Genomic DNA, 15,533 nt, shown 5'->3' on the forward strand with positions numbered 1-15,533 from the left:
CATACGTGTGCCTGAAACGGAGCACCCATCGGGACGCTACTCGAAGAGCCTGAATTTATATCACTTTTCATCTGAAGGAGTTTTATAAGCTGTACACTGTGATCATATCCCTGTTACAGACACCCAGAAATGGGAGATGGAAAACAACCATGTAATTGTGAATTGTATTAGACGAATCTACCAATTATATTTTAATTATAATTTAATATATAAAAGGAGAGGGGGGAAAAAAACCAACAATTATATTTTAATTATAATTTAGCAGATAAACAGCACTAGGTCACTACTCCCATCCTTGAGCAGGGTAAGGGGGGAGGGATAGTTCAGTGGTTTGAGCATTGGCCTGCTAAACCCAGGGTTGTGAATTCAATCCTTGAGGGGGCCACTTAGGGATCTGGGGCAAAAATCAGTACTTGGTCCTGCTAGTGAAGGCAGGGGGCTGGACTCGATGACCTTTCAAGGTCCCTTCCAGTTCTATGAGATAGGTATATCTCCCTGCAGCCTATTCATCGAAAAGTAGGGCTGGAAGGGACCTCCAGAGGTCATTTAGTTCAGCCCCCTGCGCTGAGACAGGACCAAATAAACCCTGACCTTCCCTGACGGGTATTTGTCCAACCTGTTCTTAGAAACCTCCTGTGACGGGATTCCAACCTCCCTGGAAAGCCTGTTCTGGAGCTTAGCTCCCCTTAGAGTTGGGAAGTTTTTCTAACATCTAACCTGAATCTCCCTTGCAGCAGATTAAACCCATTGCCTCTTGTCCTGCCTTCAGTTCCTCTTTATAGCTCTAAACACATTTGAACCCTGTTACCAGGGCTTTGTCCAGCCTTGTTTTAAAGATGAACTGTAAAGGAGGGGGAAAGAGCGGTTGTGCTCCTTTTGTGTCCTTATGATGCCGTAACAAGAGAAGGGTGTTCTTATTTCCCTTTGTGAAAGGGGTTAGTAGTTCAGGCTGTGTTTACCTGTGGGGTTGCCTGGGTGATGCAGGAAGTCAGCGTGGATGATCACAGTCGTCCCTTCTAGCCTGATCTATGAATCTGCCCTAGAAGATGGTATGGCTGGCTGGAGAACTGCTAGGATTACATCACGTGCCCTGGCAGGGAAAGCAGATTGAACGGGGGTGTGGGCGTGTGAATATTTCTGTTTAAAACTGAGTGTACTTTGTTGCTTGAGAGAGAAATTTTCCCTGTTAAGGATTCAACACCCTGTTTCTTCAGTTAAGCGCTGGGAGATCTCCTGATCTGCACTTCTGACTCGCCGAACACGTCCTCAGACCAAAAAAAGGTGGTGGGGGTGGGGATGGACATTCCTGATTTTTTTTAATTTTTAACTCTCAAGCCTTCATTCTAACTCCTAAATAAAACAGTCACACCCACCCTGCACCCGTATTTCCTGTCCTGTAAAGGTTTCAAGCGCTGTTGCCCGTTTCCCTTGGGAGACCCTCAGTATAGAGTCTTGCCCTCTGCAAGTACTTCCTAATCTGGAGCTAATTGCTCTCTGCTCCATTAAGTCTCGTTAGAGCACCTATGCTCACCTGGAACAATTTGTCTACAGTCTCATTCACGGGTTTCTCTTCTGCATTGTGTCGCAGGGCATGACATGCTTGCTTCAAGCGAACCTGCAGCCGGTAAACTATGATGGGCAGCCCAGCATACAGGCCATTGGCACGTGGTGCAGGAATATCATGCCGCACGGAGCTATCCTTTGACAAAGCACCTTTCAGGATTAGTTGGCCTTTGCCCTCCTCCCTTCAGAACGTGAGCCCCCACCAATAAGCATGGGAGGCAGGTGGGTCACTGAGGCTCCGATCTCTTTTATCTGCACTCCATACCCACCCACTTCAGCTTCAAACGTAACCGGCCAGACTGATTTCTGGCCCCTTGCCACTGAACTATAAGCCTGAAAAGCGCACAAACCAAACCCAGCGAAGGCCTGTGCTGTGTTCAGAGACACATAGAAGCTTGCTCAGCTGGGTGGGGAAAATCAAGCCCAAGAGGCCCCTGCGTGGTCCATCTCAAGGGGCTCACAGCACCAGAAACAATCTAGGTGCCAAGTGGGAGGCCCCGAATCTGGTGGGTCACAGAGGCAGAGTCTCTGTGCCTTGTGGAGATGGTTTCCTACAGGTCAGGACGGGGGGACACTAACGTGGTAGGAAGGAAGCTTGGTCCACTGCTGCCCTGTGGCACTTGGTCTGTGGTTAAAACTTCAGTACCAACGTCTTTCAGGAGGGCTGAGGTTTTATCTGCACCGTGGATTTGCCCAGATTCCAGCCCCTGGTGTAGCTGTCCTGCTGCAAACCCCAAACGTAGCCAGAAGCAGCCAGCCGGTGCCCTGGGGTGCTTTAGCACAGTTTCAAGGGTGGCTATAAATGGGGCAAACCCCAGCATAGATTGGGTCTGAGTTTGTTCATTCAAGTGCTAGCTTGGGACCTGCAAGAACTTCTGGCTCGCTGTGGTGTCTGTCTGCACTGTACACTCATCCTCGCGGTCTCAATGTCTTTACTCTTGCTTGTGCCCTAGAAACCCACTGCCCCGATTCCCAGCATGACGTCTGTGTGCAGCGGCTTGCAGGGAGCTGTTGAAAGGGCACCCAGAAGCCCAGTGGAATTCTGGCAGCCATTTCTCTAACTTCATTCCAAAGTATTCGAGAATTGGGTGTTTCTGGCTGCTGAGTCTAGGAGGCTCAGAATTTCTTCATCAGCCCAGGTGCTCCCGAGCGCTCTCCTGGGCCCAACCAGCAGCGTTTGGCATCGCTGCCTCATTTGGGGCCATTGTTAAATCAAGATGAGTTGCAATCACGGATGGGAGAACTGGCGAGAAATCAGCACTACAGGATCGCAGGGGCCAGGCTTCCAGTTAACGGGATGCCAGGACCCTGGCGGTCAGTAATGCAGACTGCAGCAGCCCCCAGAGGTGTGACCAGGATACTGTGGGTCATGAGGGGATGGGAGGGGGGGAGCCAATTGTAAGATGTGAGCAAGTTGGGCTTGTGTGTCTTGCCCACATTAATGCTGTACGGCTGCAAGCTAGCACACAATGAGACCAGTGTTGTGGGATGATCACGCCAAGGCTACCCAAGGTATAAAGATGGCTTTAGGATGTTGGATGCCTGTATGCTCTTTACCTCTCCTTGCTTTAAAACACTGAAGGGATACGTTTCAAAGGTACAAGGGGCTGTTAGGTGCCCACTCCCACTGACTTTCAGCTGCCTTTTGTGCTTATGACAGTCTCCCTAACTGTACGCTCCCTCACCCCCAGGACCAGCACAGTCAGAGGCTTCCCTTAGATTTGCTTATTGGTTATGTTGACGTCTGCAATTCTTCTTGTCCCGACGAGCAGTCATTTAACCATCCCAGGGTTTGCTGTGCAGCACATGATCGACTCAGACCAGTTGCTAGAGCTAAGTGCAATCACCATACGTGAGGCCTTCAGCATTTGTAACTTTATTGCAGAAAAATCCACTATTAACATATTTTACAAAGAAAGTTGCACTTTGGTGTTTGGCGAGTTCTGTTCCCCTCCCGCCTCTGGGGGGCAGAGACGCAGGCGTGGCTGGGACAGTCAGTCCTCTCCCTTCAAGCTGTGTGTAGAGCAGCTCATTCCGGCAACAACAGCTCCACTGACACCCTTGCGCCAGCTTCAGCCAGGAGGAGGTTCCGCTATTTCCATCAGCACTGTCTGTGCATCTGTTGGTGCCAAAAATTGGCAGCACCCTGCCCTCCAGCCGGGGAAACAAGGCTGCAGCATGAGTGAAATTTCTGTGGTTCCGACTTGGGAGTTTGGTGCCTGTGAAAACTGCCCTCTAATTTTCACACAACGAGAGGGGGAAAAGAAAATCTATTACACTCCCTCCTGCAGTTACTTTTGGGGGTGTCTCATCACAGGCAACAGACCCAAGTCTACAGCCAACAGGAAAACCCTAACTACTGCATGATCTCTTCACCAGCTCCTCCCAAAGCCACAGAGCAATGCAGGGAGTGGGGAAGTCACCTTCTCCAGCTTGTCTGCCCTGGTTCCAGATGACCAGTTCTCCAGCTGCATGGCCCGAGTAATCTCCATTACAGCCAAGGATAGGACTTATCTATGCCCTGCTGGTGGGAGACTAGGCCCTCCCGAAAGCTAATGTGGGTATCGCATGGCTGTGAAAACGGTGCAACTTCATGGGGCGGGGGCCTCGCCGGAAGAGATGCTGACTGCCCACAACTCCCCCAGACTTTGCTGGCCTGAGGGAGCACAAGCACCGGCTGCCAAGACGACAGGCTGAGACCTGAGAAAACCAAGGCTTTTGTATGATACCAACTATCCCACAGCGAGACCTCGCCAACCGCTGCCCAGGTCCCAGGCACAGCTGAGAGGGACCCCCGAGGAGCCTTCAGAAGGCGTAACAAGATAGGAAGTAGAAACAGGCAGGAGCCACTGTATGGGAAGCGAGAAACCCCAGTGTGTGTGTGTGTGTTGGAGAATGGGGACAGGTGGTAACACAGAACAGAAAAAACCACACAGCCTCTCTCCAGCTGCACACATGGATGAGACGCATCCTGCCCAACACGCTAACGTCTGTCCCTAGGGAGCCCAAAGGCAGCTGGCTGCCCCTAGACCCGCTCCTGTTTGTTTGCTTATTATGCAGCCACAAAGGCTCCCAGGAGACGCAGGGGCAGAGCTGGCAGCCGCTGGGACTGTTCCAGGGACTTCAGAAGCAGAGAAGCAGCATTTCTTGACCTCCAAACCCAACACACTGGAGGGACAAGGCACAAAACAATGGCAAAGGCTAGTTCGGGGGTGCGGGGCATAAAGTGCCCTTGAGAGCCACCAAGCAGCCAGGGCAAGGCTATTTCAATAGTGAACTAAGGAGCTCCCAGCTCGCAGTACTGGGGAGGGAAGTCATGGCGCCAGAGCTCAGAGCAGGTACTAAGTGCAACAAGCGACTCTCTGATACCCGGGAGAAGTTCCCTTCCCACGCTGAGGCGACCACGGGAGAGCCTGCCTGCGGGGAATGGTTTAGGCTTGTGCTGCTGCCTCAAGGGAGAGAACCAGGGATTTTGTCTTCTTTTGAGTCAGACAGGAGAGTCCCACCCAAGACAAGGCCACACAAGCCCCAGTTATGTTGGTTCCCTCCCAGCGTGATGAAAAACCTCCCGCTCACCCCCACCCCCAGGGGCACATTCTCCTCCCGCAGCCAGGGGGCTGTTTTTCTGGGGAGCAAGGAGGGGATTGCAGTTTACCACAGTCCTGCTAGATTCTCTGGGAATTCAGGAGTGGATCCCACTGCTGAAATTGAAATAGGAACAACGTGCAAAAAAACACAAAGCAAGAGGGAGCCAGTCTGCTCCCCGCCCTCGTCTCCCAGTGGGAAGTAACGTTCTCCTTTGCTTGCCTTGTGAGGACCGACACTGCATTTCCTGACACAAGGCGCATTTTGAGAGCAGCAGCTTCTGAGACGTCCAAGCGAGTCGGCAAAACATCAGCTCGGCCCTCAGGCTAAAATGCAAGGTGAAAAGCCCCTCTCCCATCGCCTCAGCGTTTTGAGGAGGCTTAGGACCCTCGGCGTACGGAGAGCAGAGGGACGGGCCAGTGCTGGGCTCTAACTGGCTCCAGCTCTCAGAATAAACTTTAAAACCAAACTTTTACAAAAGTTTTTAAAGCAAACCAACCCACCCATCTGCAATGAGTGTTTCAGTCAAGTGCAAAATCAGAGCCGCCTTCCCCCCATCCTCAGGGGATCTTCCTGGACCAGATCCTCAGGGGCCTACTGCTCAGGGAACTCCAGCGCTCCCCCAAACCTGGATGGAGGGTCCTCTTGCTGCCTAGTAGCTGTAGAGGGAGAGGGGCGTATCCTCCATCATGTCGTCCTACGAGCAAAGGAGAAAGACACACATTAGTATTGGTCATGGCATGGAGGGGGAACTGGTCTAGATCTGGGGTGCTACTGCATCCGAGGAGAGGAGTCCAGCCAGTGCCAGGCCCACAGCCCCTCCATTCACAGTGTAACTGCTTTGCCATTTCCAGCCCCTGTGCTCCCCGAGCAGTGCCTCCCTTAGTCCCTGGCAAGGGCTCGCCCTCTCTGGAGGCGCTACCTTCCCTTCCTCCTATGGCCTCTGGAAGGGGCAGGAGGAGGCAGGTGTAGGAACACGGCTGGGAGACTCCCCTCCCCCACAGGCCCACTCATGCAGCTCAGATGGCAGAGGAGAGTCTCAGAGAGAGGCCTAGTCCCAGCCTCTCCCTGGAGGTGTCCTGGGACCGGGCTCTTTCCCTCATCCCACCCCCTCAAGGCCACTACCAGTCCAGCCAGTGAGGTCCCCTATCAGCAGGATTCATCAAACAGATGGGTGGTCTCTGCGGAAGGACGCGAGGCAAACACCACACTGCTCCCAGCCCAAGCCGCAAGGTCCTAGGATGGTGAATGTATCGCTGTTCCTCTGTGGCGTCGCTAGGCAGGACGACCGGTATGAAATAGTTACTTACTGTAACTGTGGTTCATAGCTGGAGAAATTTGCCTAGCAGTACCCGTAGGGGGCAACGCTCACGCCTTGTGGCCATAGCCCCTCCCCGGGCTACCCTCCCTCAGTTCCTTCACACCGAATGCCAGGACCCGAGAGTCCAATGCAGAGGGGATGGAGGGTGGGTTGTGGAAAACACACCTGCATCACATCTCAAAGAACCACAGTTACTGTAAGTAACCGTTTCGTCGTCTTCGAGTAGATGCGGACGCGTATTCACAAGCAGTACCTCCCCCCACGCCCCCAGGAGGCAGGGCTCGGAGTCTACCTAAGCCTACCAAAGCCTGCCTCCACCCTGGAAGATGCAGTTATGGCGTAATGGTTTGTGAACCTACGTATCAATGACCACGTAGCCGCCCTGCTAACGTCCAATATGGACCGTCCCTGAGGAAGGCTATGGGCATTGCTTGCACCCGAGTAGCGTGAGCTCACACCTACTGAGGGGGGCAGAACTGAAGCTATTTCATATGCTGTCTTGATGCAGAGTGTTATCCATTCGGAGATCGTCTGTGAAGAGATCACCTGACCCTTCATCTGATCTGCATATAACACAAACGGGCAGACGAAGCATGAAACGGTTTAGTCCAGTCCAGACAGAAGACTAGACATCTACAGTATGGAGACGTTGCTGCTCCGGAGATGAATGCAGCTTAGGAAAGAACAGACGTACCGCCTGGTTCCAATGAAACTGAGAAGCCACTTTAGACAGAAATGTTGGATGTGGTTGTAAAGTCACGTTGTCTTTGGAGAATTGTGTATAAGGAGGCTCTGCCATCAGAGCCTGCAACGCTCATGCTCGCCTTGTGGAGGTCCTTGCTACTAGCAATGCAGTTTTCTGACACAAAAGTGGAAAGGGACAAGATGCCAGGGGCTCAAAGGGAGGTCCCATTAAGGTCGCTAGGACTGAGTTAAAGTCCCACAGAGGAACCGGCTCTCGGACCGGGGGATGTAGACGAAGGAGCAATTTTAAGAATCTTGCTACCATAGCACTGGAGAAGACAGATCTTCCCTGAATGAGGGGATGAAATACTGATACTGCTGCCAGACGTGCTTTCAATTAACCGAATGCAGGCTGCAGTGACTGAAGTTGCAGCAGGTATTTCAAAATGTCCTGGATAGAGACCAGCCATGGTTGGATTCTGCGGGCTAATGACCACACCAAAAATCGCTTCCATTTCACTGAATAGGCCATCCTGGTGGAGTGTCTTCTACTGTTGAGGAGGACTTGGACAGCTGCCGAATGCTGCTCTTTCCCCCTTTCAGCCACTCTGCAGCCACATTGTGAGATCCAGGGAGCTGAGCACAGGATGAGAGGTGTGGCCTTGGTTCTGAGTAAGTTGGGATGGGGAGGCAGCGGTATGGGAGGCCGAATAGACAGTGCGAGAAGGTCGGAGAACCAGCACAGTCTTGGCCAGGCCAGGGCAACGAGAATGAGTTTGGCCTGATTCGCCTTGAACTTGAGGATGACCTGAGGGACGATCAGGATCGTGGGAAAGGCAAACAGGACAGCCCACTGCCAACTAGATGGAAAGAGTCAGACAGGGAACCTGGACCCGAGGTCCCCCCGGAGAGCAGAACAGATGACATTTCCTGTTGTCTCTTGTAGCGAACAGCTTGATTGTCGGGATGCCCCAAGCTGTGAAGATGACCCGGAGAGCACTCGTCTTCGAGGACCACTTGTGACTCAGGGAAAAATACCCGCTGAGACAGTCCACGCGATGGTTCTGAACCCTGGGCAAGTGAACGGCTATCGGATCATTCTCCTTAGCGCTCATCACCTCTAGGCAAAACAACCTGGAGTTTGCTCCCCCTTCTTTGTTCCCATAATACATCACAGTGGGAACTGTGTGAATCTCTTGATAGGCATAGCATGCATTGTAGATGGCCCGAAACTCCAGCACATTGATATCGAGTGAGGCCTCCCGCTCCAACCACAGCCCCTGTACTGTCAGCGCTCCCAGGTGCACCAACCCAACCCATCAGGGACGCGTCGCTAACAACCAACCTGGTTGGCAAGGGCCAGACAAAGGAAACGCCTTGGCAAATGTTCTCTGTACACATCCACCACTGCAAGGAGTCCAGGACCAGTGGATGAAGACAAACCAAACCATCTAGAGGGTGAAGAGTAAGACAGTAGACCATCCTGAGCCGCATTTGAAGGGGGCAAAAACGCAACCTTGCAAACTGGCCCACGTGCATGCAAGCAGGCATGGGGCCCTGGAGCCTCAGACACATCTGAACTATTGTGGGAGGCTGAGACTGCAGACTAAGGCAAAGATGGCGAATTGCCTGAAAATGGTCGGTTGGAAGAAACGTTGGACGTTGTGGAATCTAACGGGACCCCAGTGACCTCTCTCTTCTGAGTGGGAGCCAAGGTTGACTTTCCAGTGTTTAGAATGAGACCCAGATGATGGAGCAAGTGCACTGTGATGCTGATGTGAACAAGAACTTCCCCTTCATAACCAGCCGTCCAGATACGGGAAGATGTGAATTCCCTTCTTCCTGAGGGATGCTCTAACAACCACCATGCATTTGATAAAAACCGGGGGGACAGAAGAGAGGCCGAATGGAAGCACTGTGCACTGGAAGTGGTGTTTTGCCACAACAAATCTAAGGAACTTTCTGTGGCTTGGCAAAGTTGCCACATTTAAGTAGGTATCTTGAAGATCAAGAGCCGCAAATCAGTCGTTCTGAGACCAGGCCGGGAGAGGAGTCAATAGGGACCATTCGGAACCTCATGGACCTGATATTTGTTGAGGCTGTAAAGGTCGAGGACAGGTCTTACTCCTCTCATGGATTTGGGTACCAGGAAATACTGGCAGTAGAAGCCATGACCCTGGTGTTCCAGCAGAACCTCCTCCACTGCTCCCAAAGCCAGCAGAAAATGGACCTGCTCGAAGAGCAATATCTCATGAGACGGGTCCCTGAAGAGGGATGGGGAGGAATGGGATAGCATAACCCGACATGACGGTGCTTAGGACCCAGCTATCGGTAGCAATCGAACCCCAAGCATTGTGAAAGTGGACCAGCCTGTCCCCAAAGTGGGGAGATGAGGAGGGAGGAGCAACCACTGGAAGTTCCAGCGTTCCAGAGAGGGCATGTGGACGGACCGAACCCTGAGCCCGACTGCTTCCTCCTATGGGAGCTATGCTCCTTTCTGGGGTAGCCCCAGTGCCTCGGAGGAGTGAAAGTCTGCTGCTGCTGTTGCACGTCTCTGCATAGTCGGCCCCCAAAGACTGCAGGGGAGGCCTGGAGTCCCTGAAGGAGCGCAGCATCTTGTCAGTTTTGTCCAAGAACAGTGTCTGGCTGTCGAAGGCCAAATCCTCAATGGATTACTGGACATTGGGGCAATGCCCAAATTCTGCTTAGCCCCCGGCAGTACCGAAGTTGGCATGCTTAGCCGATTCAAGGAGGGTATCACTGATCGGGAGGGTGACTCTCCCAGGGGCAGACGGCTGCAGGATGTCCACCAATTTGTGGGTGTTCTCTTGCAAGAACTCCGCTTGGATACTGCGGGAAGCAGCTACATGCCACAAAAGGTCTTGGCACACCTTAAAATCCTCTGGTATCGAAGGCAAGGATGAGCGAGGCAGCACAGCATCGTCCAGACACGGAGACAAGGCCCTCAATTGACCAAAGCTGGACCCTGTTAAAGGACTTACGGACCCGGATGGGATGACTATGGAGGTTACACCAGTGCTTGGGCCTGCAGCGGATCAACAGTCACCACTGCAGACCTAGCCAGTGATTTCGCCTTCAAGCAAGACAGAGTGGGACCTCCGCAAAGGAAGAGCGTCCCAGAGATTCCATGGAGGCCACTGGCACGGATAAGGCATTGGTAGCCAGCAGACACCGAGCCAGAGAAGAACGCCAATCCTGGTACCCATAATGGTCTGTCAGCGGTCCCCCATGCTGGTCAGGGGATGGAGCGCAGGAGGATGACAGCTCTGACTCGGAGGTTGGGGAGCCTCGGGATCCCGGGGATAAGCGTGGAGCGAGACCAGAAGAAGTGAGTAACCGACTCGTCCATTGCCCAGAACGAGGCAGGAAGCGGCGTTGCCCATGGAAGCGGTACTGTTGGCACCGAGCATGCCGGTGCCGGAAGCAGTGTCAATCCCAAAGTCAGCAGCAGCAACCCGGGAGTGTTTGATGGTACCAATGTCGAGGGCGGTGAAAGGCGCCATGGAAGCATTTTGCTGGGCCGACTGCGGTGGTGCCGAGCAGAATCCCACTCCCGAGGTCCCCTATACCGATTCTGGTACCGGCTTTGCATGCTGGGGTGCGGTGCAGACAGACCTGAGGGTTCAGTGGCTCGTTCAGTCGACCGACCGGACTGTAGACGACAGTCCTGGACCAAAGAAGAGATCAGGACCAAAAGGCAAAAGAGGTCTGTAGCTGCCTGGTATGCCGCTGACCTGGAAACAGTTGGTACTGGCATCTCCCTCATTGGTGCCGGACTCAGACACCCGGGGTCCAGAACGGGAGTCAACGGTACAGGGCTTCTAAGCTCCCTACTCAGAAGGGTTAGCGGTACTCACGCCATCCCACAGGCCGGTACCTACTCCGTGCCAGCCCACGCTTTTCCTGGGGGAGGCAGAAGAGTCACTCCGAGATCTGGAGCAGTCCGGAGTGGTATTATGCAACCTTTTCCTTGGCAGAGGCGACAGGGAAGGGCTCCTCCGTTTCTTCGGGGAGGCAACTGCTCGGGAACGTGAAGCAGCAGCGCTCTGAGTCCACGGGCGATCTCCAACCCGACGCGCACCTCGGGACCGAAGCAGGCGCTGCGTCAGGCGAAGGTCCCGAGCCACTTTAGCCTATCCCCTGAACGACGTGCAGATCGCACAACGCTCTTTAATGTGGGCCTCGCCAAGACAGAGCAAGCACCGTGTGTGGGGATCGCTCCCCCACGCGAAGGACAACGTTTAAACCCTGGTGAGGGCATCCTTGAGGAAAACAAACAAATACAACTAACACAAAGGGTACTATCTGTCTAGCTATCAGAGGGAAAAACTATACTCGCTGAGATATTGGGAGGTTAAGACCCTTAAGCTCTGACTCTAGCCGAGGGGTGATAAGAAGGAACTGAGGGTGGGTCAGGGCAGTGCTGCTTCATGTAGCCAGGGGAGGGGCTGTGGCCATGAGGCATGCACACTGCCCCCTATGGGTACTCCTAGGCGAATTTCTCTGGTTCCCGTGTGCTGGGCGCGCACACACCTGACTGGAATACATGGCTGCATCTATTCGAAGAAGAACTTTGTCTCTCAAAGCGTACATAGAGTGATCGCTTCACCCACCATGGAAATGCAACCTCCTCTGGGGGGACATAGCACCCAGGAACACTGCATAACACATCAGGGCAGGAGTGAGGAAGAATACTGACTCTGGATGTCAGGCTGCCTTCACACTGTCTGTCTGTCTTCTGGAACAGGGCTGGCAAGGTGGACCCTGTCGCTAAATCTCTTGTCACCTGACATCCTGGCAATGAACCTTGGAGGAGGCTCTCCAGACCCACCCCCACCAAGCCCTGCTCCTCTCCCAGTCACTGGCATGAGGAATGAGCCGAATTCCCTCTGCGCAGCTTGTCGCCGTCGCTGCTAGCACGGCTAAAGGGGAGCTGCAGCGTGGCCTGGCCACACAGTTGGGAGCCAGCCAGGAGCTCAAGGCACAAGGGCCCTGGGCAGGGCGGGGGCGTTGCTCACCATGGGCAGGTCCTGCAGGCGCCGGAACTCCATCCGGCTGTGGCGCTGCCGGTATCTCAGTAAGCCCACCAGGGCCAGGATCCCCACCATGACGACGAACATGGAGATGACACCAATCACCAGGGGGTCGGCCCCCATCGCGCCGGCAACAGCGGAGCTGGGCAGGTCTGCAGGGAGGAGAAGACAGTACCGAGAGGGTAAGGTCCCGGGGCTGGAGCAGCCAATCCTAGTCTCCCTCTGGGCTCTGCCCTATAGCACCACAAGGGCTCCCCCAGCTCAAACCCACAGGTCAAATGCCTCTCCCATGCCCCTGCACTTGCTGTGCTCTTAATAACCAGTTAGGGAGAGCAGAGATTGGAGCACTGGGGTCTCGAGAGCATTTACCTTGACCATCGTCGTCTCCCACATCCAACACAGAAGCCTTCTCATGCACGGGATCGGTTGATGACTGCCCTACGGCTGTTGTGGCTGCCCTGTTGGGGGAGGAAGCTCTGGGGGTTACCGTGGTGGTGCTGGGGGTGGTAGTTGCAGGTGTGCTCCCTGTTGTCATGGCAGCAGGGACGGTAGTGGGCCCTGCGGTGCTCTCCTCTGTGGCATTCTCCTGGGCTGTTTGTGGGGTGGGTTCAGGGTTCCCTGCAGTGGGTTCAGGGTTCCCTGTCGTGGGCCCCAAGGTGCTGAATGCAGAAGGCTCCAGCAGGGAGCTGCCTGTTGTTGCTGCACAGAAGAAAAAGAGGCAGTTATCTACAAGGCGAAATCCTGAGTCTGCCCATCCCCACCCTGCATGGCCTGGAATGGGTGGCAGGCGGCGCTGCTGGCACCTAGGGGACATGCCCAGCTCCTGGCATGAGCCCAGAGCGCTCTCTGCTCCAGGTTCCCCCTGGGATCCTCAGGGAGGCAGTGGAGAGGCCCTGAGCCCCCTGCTGTTCTGTGTCGAGCTGTTCAGAAGGCCACCAACTGGAGCCCTGGCTCTGTGCCGGAGAACAGAGCGGGGTGGGATGTGGGCAAGGCTTGGGAGGGCATCTCAAGCCTTTCAGGCTAGCAGGCCGATTCCCCCATCGAAGAAGATTCTTTAGCACCACTGAACATTTACTTCTTCTGGAGGTTGAGAGAGTCTGAAAAGGCCATTCACCCTGTCTTGTCCTCCCCGCATCCTCTCCCTGGCTACGTCCCATCACCTCCAGGTGGCCACCAAATGGTGCTCATCTCCTAGCAGAGGAATCCCCATGACAACGCCCCAGAAGGAAGAGCAGGGATCCCCAGCAGCCTGTGGACGTGCCTGACAGCTATGGCACTGAAAAGGGCGACAGGACTGTTGGTCAGGAATAAACGACACGAGACAGGACAGCCGGGGCGCTGCCCTCAGGGGAGCCTGCCTACCACTCTCCGTGACAGATGCCATACAGATTAATCACCAAGTCAGTAAGTATTTCACAACCTGCCAGAGCCAGAGAGCCCCCTTCAGAGCCCGGGCGTGTTGAGGGGAACAGGTCTCTGAGCTGAGAACCCCTCTCTAATCAGCAACAATGCCCAGAAAACCAAGTCAGTGAGAGTCCCCATGCCATCCAATGAGATTTTAGGGCAGTGTGGCAGACCAGGTCACCTTGGCCACCCTGCCCTTTAACACGAGGCCTAGAATCACCAGCAATAGCCTCTCTGGAAACGTCGTCCGGCCAGAGAAGAGAGATTACGCTGGCAGCTGTGACCTGCTGCCATTAAGGATCCCAGCATGCAATGCGCCCTGCTCAGAGCTACCTACCCGCACTGCATGCTGGGATTTTCCTCACAGTTTCTGGTTGATGATGGGGGGCGGGGGTAGCTTCTATCTATCCCAGGCTACAGAAGTTAGGGGTTGCTCGTGCAAGCTGCCAGCCCCAGATCCCAGCCGGGCCACGTACTGCTCTCACTTATACTGGTGTGACCTCACGAGAGCTGCTCTGGATCGACGCGGGTATAAAGGAGAGCAGCATGCGGCCCGTGGGTGAGTGTGCGTGTACCTAGGAAGGAAAGGGTTAATTGGTTGTACTTTTGAGGAAAGATGTAAGGGCCTTTATAACTCTCCCCCTCCCAGGACAGCTGGCTGCTGTGGTAAAAGCCAGGGAGCAGCTTCCCTATCTGCATATGGAAGAGGAACCAGCAGCTGCCGCAAACCTTTCCCACTTGCCCTAGCCTCAGGATCCCCCTTTCACTTACCAAGGGCCCAATCCTGTGAGGTGCTGAGTGCCCCCGACTCCAGGCAAAGTCAATGAGAGCAGAAAGGCACTCAGCACTGCACGGGGCCAGGCCCTAAGTCCCCAGGCTGGGTGTGCTGTGGGAGAAGGTGCCCCTTACGCACGGGTGAGCGGCGGGGTAGCGAGAAGCCTCACCCAGCGCGTCCTTTGGTGGCTGATGGGTTGGAGTCACAGTCGCGGTGCCAGTCGGCCCCATGGGGCTGGAGGGCTCTGTTCCATTTTGGCCAGGCTGGTTTGCATCTGTGGTGTTGGCAGCCAGAGCAGGAGGGGGGAGCTCCGAGCTGCCGTTGGCCGACAGGTTCTTATTCCGAAGCCCCGTCGTAGCATCCGCTGAGACGGCTGGGGCAGGAGTCGGCAGCCTGGCGCTGTTGGTGGTGGTTGCGTTGGGATCGGGTGGGATGGACTCATCCAGCTCGACAGCGCGGGGGCTGCTAAAACTGGGGTGCATGGCCGCCCCGTCCTTATCGGCGCGAGTCACAGGAGGGACGGTCGCCTCCGGGCTGAAGCCACCAGCCTCACTGAGTGGAAGTGAGCCTGGCCCGGGGCTGGGCTGAGCTGGTGACACCGCCTGGTCAGTCAGGGTCTCCTGCCCATCTCCTAGTGCAGGAAAGAAAGAAAGAAACGCTGAAAGGGGCGATGTCCATGCCACATCAGATAGGGGACCCAGGGTGTAGGTGGGCTAGGGAGGGAGGGCAGGAACCAATCCCCAGTTGGCATACAGCATCGCACAAATAATAGGGACCAGAGAAGGGGTCCGGGCAGCAAGCCTGCCTCTGGAGCAGCAGGCGCTGGTCTCTACCGAAGGCAGGATGCCTGATCAGATGGAGCCAAATCAGCTCCACCGTCAAACCTCCCGCTCCTATCGCACTGTGCAGGATGGACGTGACTCTGGAACCTCTCCACGCTCACCTCAATACTGGGAGTTCAGTAAGAAGAGTGTGTCCGAAGGCCACAGAGCCACAATTCCACAGTCAACAAAGAGGATGACCGCAAAAGAAAGCCCACCCTGGTTCAATCGGGAAGTGAAGGTGCCATTTTAAAATAAATTAAAAAAAAAAAAAACATAAAAGGACAAAAAGGGGAAGTAGATAGCAATCATTATAAATCAGAAGT

General features: G+C 54.5%; 1 protein-coding gene across 1 annotated transcript; it reads right to left on the reverse strand.

Annotated features, from left to right (window-relative positions):
* Positions 1-3,421: 3,421 nt before the first annotated feature.
* Positions 3,422-15,076, reverse strand: LOC117882015 (mucin-2-like). Its single transcript, XM_034779953.1, has 4 exons — positions 14,556-15,076; positions 12,577-12,906; positions 12,193-12,359; positions 3,422-5,845 (listed from the first exon to the last, which is right to left on the reverse strand). The coding sequence occupies exons 1-4, from the start codon at positions 14,866-14,868 to the stop codon at positions 5,801-5,803; spliced, it is 855 nt and encodes a 284-aa protein (XP_034635844.1). The 5' UTR covers positions 14,869-15,076; the 3' UTR covers positions 3,422-5,800.
* Positions 15,077-15,533: the final 457 nt, after the last annotated feature.

The sequence above is a fragment of the Trachemys scripta genome, chromosome 8, assembly GCF_013100865.1.
Source record: "Trachemys scripta elegans isolate TJP31775 chromosome 8, CAS_Tse_1.0, whole genome shotgun sequence".
NCBI classification, from domain to species: domain Eukaryota; kingdom Metazoa; phylum Chordata; order Testudines; family Emydidae; genus Trachemys; species Trachemys scripta.